At 46.3% G+C, this 7,665-nt stretch overlaps 1 protein-coding gene across 1 annotated transcript in view; it reads left to right on the plus strand.

Annotated features, from left to right (window-relative positions):
- The window catches only part of LOC306924621 (potassium channel subfamily K member 5-like), an 8,705-nt gene extending 5,585 nt beyond the window's left edge, over positions 1 to 3,120 (plus strand). The window contains exons 6-9 of the mRNA XM_079503196.1: positions 911 to 1,041; positions 1,861 to 2,213; positions 2,518 to 2,664; positions 2,806 to 3,120. Of these exons, the coding sequence (XP_079359322.1) occupies positions 911 to 1,041; positions 1,861 to 2,213; positions 2,518 to 2,664; positions 2,806 to 2,968 (794 nt within the window). The 3' untranslated portion in view covers positions 2,969 to 3,120. The remainder of the gene's footprint in view (positions 1 to 910; positions 1,042 to 1,860; positions 2,214 to 2,517; positions 2,665 to 2,805) is intronic.
- The last annotated feature ends 4,545 nt before the right edge of the window (positions 3,121 to 7,665 follow it).

A 7,665-nucleotide genomic window follows, 5' to 3' on the forward strand; every position in this document is an offset into this window, starting at 1 on the left:
GTGGGCTTTGGAGACTATGTAGCAGGTATACCTTCATTACCCTGACTACCGTTGGCTTTGGAGACTATGTAGCAGGTATACCTTCATTACCCTGACTACCGTTGGCTTTGGAGACTATGTAGCAGGTATACCTTCATTACCCTGACCACCGTGGGGTTTGGAGACTATGTAGCAGGTATACCTTCATTACCCTGACTACCGTGGGCTTTGGAGACTATGTAGCAGGTATACCTTCATTACCCTGACTACCGTTGGCTTTGGAGACTATGTAGCAGGTATACCTTCATTACCCTGACTACCGTTGGCTTTGGAGACTATGTAGCAGGTATACCTTCATTACCCTGACTACCGTTGGCTTTGGACTATGTAGCAGGTATACCTTCATTACCCTGACTACCGTGGGGTTTGGAGACTATGTAGCAGGTATACCTTCATTACCCTGACTACCGTTGGCTTTGGACTATGTAGCAGGTATACCTTCATTACCCTGACTACCATGGGCTTTGGAGACTATGTAGCAGGTATACCTTCATTACCCTGACTACCATGGGCTTTGGAGACTATGTAGCAGGTATATTATATTATTATACTGTATATCTATATATTATATATTATAGATATTATGCATTATAATAGTTATGATGGAAGGATATATATATATCCTTCCATCATAACTATTATAATGCATAATATCTATATATTATGGGTGAATCCGCAGATGGTGTACCCCAGGCTGTACCGTATCGGGGTAGAACTCTGGATCTACATGGGTCTATAGTGATATTAATGTATATATATATGTATATTAGGGGTGAATCCACAGATGGTGTACCCCAGACTGTACCGTATCAGGGTGGAGTTATGGATCTACATGGGTCTATATATTAATGTATATATATATGTATCATAGGGGTGAATCCGCAGATGAATTACCCCAGGCTGTATCGTATCGGGGTGGAGTTGTGGATCTACATGGGTCTGGCCTGGCTGTCTCTGTTCTTCAGCTGGAACGTCCACATGGTCGTCTCCGCCCACAAGAAGGTGACGTATGTTTTAAAAAAATGTTTCTCTTTGTGTGAAGTATCTTTTAAAATACCTTCTGCATGCAACACGCTGAGATATTAGGCTAATGGAGAAATGGAGAAGTATAAACAAAGAGCTGAAATCTTAAGGCTAATGGAGAAATGGATATGGTGGTGAAAAAGGGAGGCGTGTCACTTGTTGTAGACACACCCTAAAGACAGTGGTTTGTGGAGGACATACACATCAAACGCCTGTCTTTAGGGTGTGTCTATGGCAGGCCTTACCCCTTAACCCTAAACTGATTTGCCATTTTGTTTTACTATTTTTAAAACCTTTTAAAATAGTTCAACAGCTATATGAACTAAAATGTTTTTCAAAGTAGTAACACATTTTCCGACAACATTAATGTGAGCGATTGTCGAATTATGGATTCCAAATATTTTAGAGTTGTTATTTAATATTGAAGTATTTAGGACAGCAGTTTGTTTCTGGAGCCTGGAGTAGAAGACAATCTCTTCAAGTAGGTCCATGTGTCTCCTGTTACAGTTACAGGACTAATGGTGGATTTTATTTTATTCAAGTAGGTCCATGTGTCTCCTGTTACAGGCCTGATGGTGGATTTTATTTCTGCCTTGTAAGGATCCTGTGTAAGGGCTGTATTAGGTAGTTTGGTATTCACTTGATCATTGTTTACAAACTGTCATGTCGGTTTATTGTCATTGTTTATGTAAAGTGTAAAAAGTGTCCTGTAAGTCCATATGGGCGGGGCTTCTTCGGAAGCATGACTTAAATAAAGAATCAATCAATTAATCAATCAATCAAACATATTCTTCACAGGTGATGAGGAAACGCCGACATCGCCACCGGCAGCGGTTCCCGCCGCTGCAGCCCGAGCAGCCACGCCCCCTGCCCCTCCTCCCTCCCGCGGTGGTGGAGGCCGATAAGCCCCGCCCCTCCGTCATCGACATCTTCAACTTCCTGTCGGAGGAGGCGGAGGACTACAGCACCGTCATCAGGGAGATCGGAGAGAAGGCCAAGAAGAAGAAGAAGAAGAAGAAGAAGAGCCCGTTGACCAATGGGGGCGAGGTGGGTGGGGCCAAGAAGAAGACGCTGACCAATGAGGAGGAGGAGGAGGTGGGCCGGTCCAAGAGCTGCAGCGACATCCTGGCGCTAGACCACTCCCCTCGCAGGTTAGACCACTCCCCCTCGATTTCCGTGGCCACGACCAGCGCCGTTTTAGTCGTGAGCCGCGAACATCGTTTTGATCTGTATTTACAGCAGGAGACAGAGACTGAGCATCATATATTTATATATGTATTTATATCTGTATTTATATATTTATATATGTATTTATTTATATATGTATTTATATCTGTATTTATATATTTATATATGTATTTATATATTTATATATGTATTTATATATGTATTTATTTATATATGTATTTATATATGTATTTATTTATATATGTATTTGTATGTATATATTTCCAGCAGGAGACAGAGGCTCAGCATCAGTCAAGTGTTCATCAGCCCAGCGGTGGAAACAGCTGATGAAGATGAAGATGATGATGAAGGTCTGGTCATGGAGGTCACGCAGAACAGCGAGGGACCGCCCCCTGGGTCACATGACCCCCCTGGGTCACATGACCCTCCTGGATCACATGACCCTCCTGGATCACATGACCCTCCTGAGTCACATGACCCTCCTGGATCACATGACCCTCCTGGGTCACATGACCCTCCTGGGTCACATGACCAACCTGGACATGACACATCTAGGTTTAACGTCCAGAACCTTCAGTCTTCAGAAGGGGGCGTGGTTCCAGGAGAGGGCGTGGCTCCAGAAGGAGGCGTGGCTCCAGAAGGAGGCGTGTCCTCCAGATTTACCGTCTCCACGGTGACAGAGGAGATTCCGATAAAAGACCAAGGCGAGAACGGTTAACGCGTTCTCTGTTGTTAGAAAAAACAATTCCGTTTACAGACATCTCCGTTCACTTCCTGGGGGCCAGACGGTCCAATGGGACGTCTCCGTTCACTTCCTGGGCCAGACGGTCCAATGGGACGTCTCCGTTCACTTCCTGGGCCAGACGGTCCAATGGGACATCTCCGTTCACTTCCTGGGCCAGACGGTCCAATGGGACATCTCCGTTCACTTCCTGGGCCAGACGGTCCAATGGGACATCTCCGTTCACTTCCTGGGCCAGACGGTCCAATGGGACATCTCCGTTCACTTCCTGGGCCAGACGGTCCAATGGGACGTCTCCGTTTACTTCCTGGGGCCAGACGGTCCAATGGGAAGTCTCTGTTTACTTCCTGGGCCAGACGGTCCAATGGGACGTCTCCGTTCACTTCCTGGGCCAGACGGTCCAATGGGACGTCTCCGTTCACTTCCTGGGCCAGACGGTCCAATGGGACGTCTCCGTTCACTTCCTGGGCCAGACGGTCCAATGGGACATCTCCGTTCACTTCCTGGGCCAGACGGTCCAATGGGACATCTCCGTTCACTTCCTGGGCCAGACGGTCCAATGGGACATCTCCGTTCACTTCCTGGGCCAGACGGTCCAATGGGACATCTCCGTTCACTTCCTGGGCCAGACGGTCCAATGGGACGTCTCCGTTTACTTCCTGGGGCCAGACGGTCCAATGGGAAGTCTCTGTTTACTTCCTGGGCCAGACGGTCCAATGGGACGTCTCCGTTCACTTCCTGGGCCAGACGGTCCAATGGGACATCTCCATTCACTTCCTGGGCCAGACGGTCCAATGGGACGTCTCCGTTTACTTCCTGGGCCAGATGGGCCAATGGGACGTCTTTGTTTACTTCCTGGGGCCAGACGGTCCAATGGGACGTCTCTGTTTACTTCCTGGGGCCAGACGGTCCAATGGGACGTCTCCGTTTACTTCCTGGGGCCAGACGGTCCAATGGGACGTCTCTGTTTACTTCCTGGGGCCAGACGGTCCAATGGGACGTCTCCGTTTACTTCCTGGGGCCAGACGGTCCAATGGGACGTCTCTGTTTACTTCCTGGGGCCAGACGGTCCAATGGGACGTCTCCGTTTACTTCCTGGGGCCAGACGGTCCAATGGCGGCTCCGTGTGGCTCTCAGGGTCGGCTACAGGGAGCCCAATAGTGACAAAGTACTGCACCGGAAGTTGGCAGAATGCACTGGACTAAAGCAACAGCCCAGCTATAATGACCATAAATCCCTTTATTTTACATCGTTTTTTGAGTGGTGCAAACCCCTCCAACAACTGGCTTTGTACCCGTGTACCCATGTTTGTTCGCACCAAAAAAACGAGTATTGTTACTATGACAATAACAATAAATGTGTAGTTGCACCACTCAGTTCACACGGGTGTGATTTTTTAGTAATAGTACAACATAAACGTTACAGAGACTTTAGTTGTCACTGTGCAATACTTTAAAACAGTTGTCATGTTGCACACATGCCTAAAACTGCTGATATTTGCGCTGCCCTTGTTGAAAACAATGTATTTCAAACTCCAGCTTGTCCCTCTCCATCCAGGCTGCATGAACAGCGCTCGAGCGCTGTTTTCTGCCCCCTCAATGTCGTAACTCTCCTAGTCTACACCAGTCTGGGAAAAACAAACTAACGTTATAAAGTGTAACTTATTGACGCTGTGATTGTATCGGACTGAAGTCAGGCGCTCTTCGGAGAGGTTTAAATGGTACGAGTTTAGTTTACATTCATTTAGTCAAAAAGAATCCACAACAAATGAAGTAGGGAGAAGAAACGGCGCTCCAAAATAAACGTGGGGTCAGACGAGAAGAGTCCAACAGTCAATAGTCTGACAGCCAATAGTCTGACAGCCAATAGTCAGACAGCCAATAGTCTGACAGCCAATAGTCTGACAGCCAATAGTCCGACAGCCAATAGTCCGACAGCCAATAGTCAGACAGCCAATAGTCTGACAGCCAATAGAACTACAGCCAATAGTCCGACAGCCAATAGTCTGAAAGCCAATAGTCTGACAGCCAATAGTCCTACAGCCAATAGTCCGACAGCCAATAGTCCGACAGCCAATAGTCCGACAGCCAATAGTCCGACAGCCAATAGTCCGACAGCCAATAGTCCTACAGCCAATAGTCTGACAGCCAATAGTCCGACAGCCAATAGTCCGACAGCCAATAGTCCGACAGCCAATAGTCTGACAGCCAATAGTCCTACAGCCAATAGTCAGACAGCCAATAGTCTGACAGCCAATAGTCCTACAGCCAATAGTCCGACAGCCAATAGTCCGACAGCCAATAGTCTGACAGCCAATAGTCCTACAGCCAATAGTCTGACAGCCAATAGTCTGATCGACCACATATTCCCATCATTTTTACAGCAACATTATTGATGATGAAAATGACAATAGCACACTGAGACACAGACGCTGCTCTCTGTGTCTCAGTGTCTCTGCACCATTTTACTTTATCCGACACGTTTTACCTCAAGGTCGTCAAGATCGCTTATTTCCACTTTATTTGTTGTGGATTATTTTTGACTAGCTAACCACCCCCCCCCCCTCCTACAACTGGCTTTGTTAGTTTTTGAGTGGTGTAAACCACTCCTACAACTGGCTTTGTTAGTTACCACTCCTACAACTGGCTTTGTTAGTTACCACTCCTACAACTGGCTTTGTTAGTTACCACTCCTACAACTGGCTTTGTTAGTTACCACTCCTACAACTGGCTTTGTTAGTTACCACTCCTACAACTGGCTTTGTTAGTTACCACTCCTACAACTGGCTTTGTTAGTTACCACTGCTACAACTGGCTTTGTTAGTTACCACTCCTACAACTGGCTTTGTTAGTTACCACTCCTACAACTGGCTTTTTGAGTGGTGTAAACCACTCCTACAACTGGCTTTGTTAGTTTACGTGTCTGTTCGTACCAAAAAATTTGCATGATTGCTATGGTCACCCAGTTCACCCGGGTGTGATTTCAGCTTTGTTAGTTTACGTGTCTGTTCGTACCAAAAAATGAGCATGGTTGCTATGGTCACCCAGTTCACCCGGGTGTGATTTCATTACGTCAGGCATTACGTCAGATCACAGCTGATCAGGCTATATAAGACCTTACACCACTCAGTTTTTTGAGTGGTGTAGCCTACATGTTCTTCCCATACTGTAGCCTACATGTTCTTCCTACATACTGTACATGTTTTTCCAATGATGATTTCCTGTTTTTCATAGAAGTGTATATATGTGTACGTCTCTAAATGTTGTGATTAATTGAACATGGTGGACCGTGCTGTTAACCAGTGTAATGCTTTATCATGATGTCGTCCACAAAGTCCGTTTTTATATCGACTTGTGCTTTCGTTTGAAATGTAGCCATTTTACAAAGTGTGAAATAAAATGTTCAATCTATCAAAACCAATCAAACAAAACCAATCAATCAAAACCAATCTATCAAAACCAATCAATCAAAACCAATCTATCAAAACCACAGGACGAACACCTACACAAATTGTTACATGTATGTTTACTTTGTAGAGACATTGTAACTATTGTACAATAAACACTATTTATTGTACAGTTGTATATTACTTTATAGATAGTACTTATATTATATTAAATGTATTTATATAGTTTACTTTGTAAACTCCAGGCAGTAATACAATAAACACTCTGTATTGTACAGTGTTGGAAAATGTAGAAACTATATATATATATATATATATATATATAAATCCTACTGTTAATTGGCCTACTTAACTGTATACTGTAGGGCTGCAGTGGTTACTGTATGTTTAGGATTGCCCGTTGTCACCACCAGATGGCAGCAAAGCCTACATTTAGTCTATATTGCACATTGAGTAACATGTGGGTAAATAATGTGTCTGACAGGCATCAGTGTTCAAATACCTTAACCCTTTCAGGACAGGACAGATCGATAGCAGATCTACAAGCCTCGTAGCGCAGCACTCGGTGCCGCGCTACGGGCTTGTAGCGCAGCACTCGGTGCCGCGCTATGGGCTTGTAGATCTGCTAGCCCGTAGCGCAGCACTCGGTGCCGCGCTACGGGCTTGTAGATCTGCAGCACTCGGTGCCGCGCTACGGGCTTGTAGGTCTGCAGCACTCGGTGCCGCGCTACGGGCTTGTAGCGCAGCACTCGGTGCCGCGCTACGGGCTTGTAGATCTGCAGCACTCGGTGCCGCGCTACGGGCTTGTAGATCTGCAGCACTCGGTGCCGCGCTACGGGCTTGTAGGTCTGCAGCACTCGGTGCCGCGCTACGGGCTTGTAGATCTGCAGCACTCGGTGCCGCGCTACGGGCTTGTAGATCTGCAGCACTCGGTGCCGCGCTACGGGCTTGTAGCGCAGCACTCGGTGCCGCGCTACGGGCTTGTAGATCTGCAGCACTCGGTGCCGCGCTACGGGCTTGTAGGTCTGCCATTTTTGAAAAATCGTGAAAATGTAGTGCAAATCTTTGAATATATATATTCTTTCAGAGTGAACGTTTTTAACTCAAATCTTTGCTTCTGGGGGGGGGGGGGGGGGGGGAACCACTGACATAAACAAACGAAACCACAACAGATTTACAATAGTACGTTATGGGATGATCTACACCAGGGGTTCTTTAGGTTCATTAGGTTCATTAGGACACCGACGCCAAACTGATGATCTACACC

This window comes from Electrona antarctica, assembly GCF_951216825.1.
Source record: "Electrona antarctica genome assembly, chromosome: 6".
Lineage (NCBI taxonomy): Eukaryota > Metazoa > Chordata > Actinopteri > Myctophiformes > Myctophidae > Electrona > Electrona antarctica.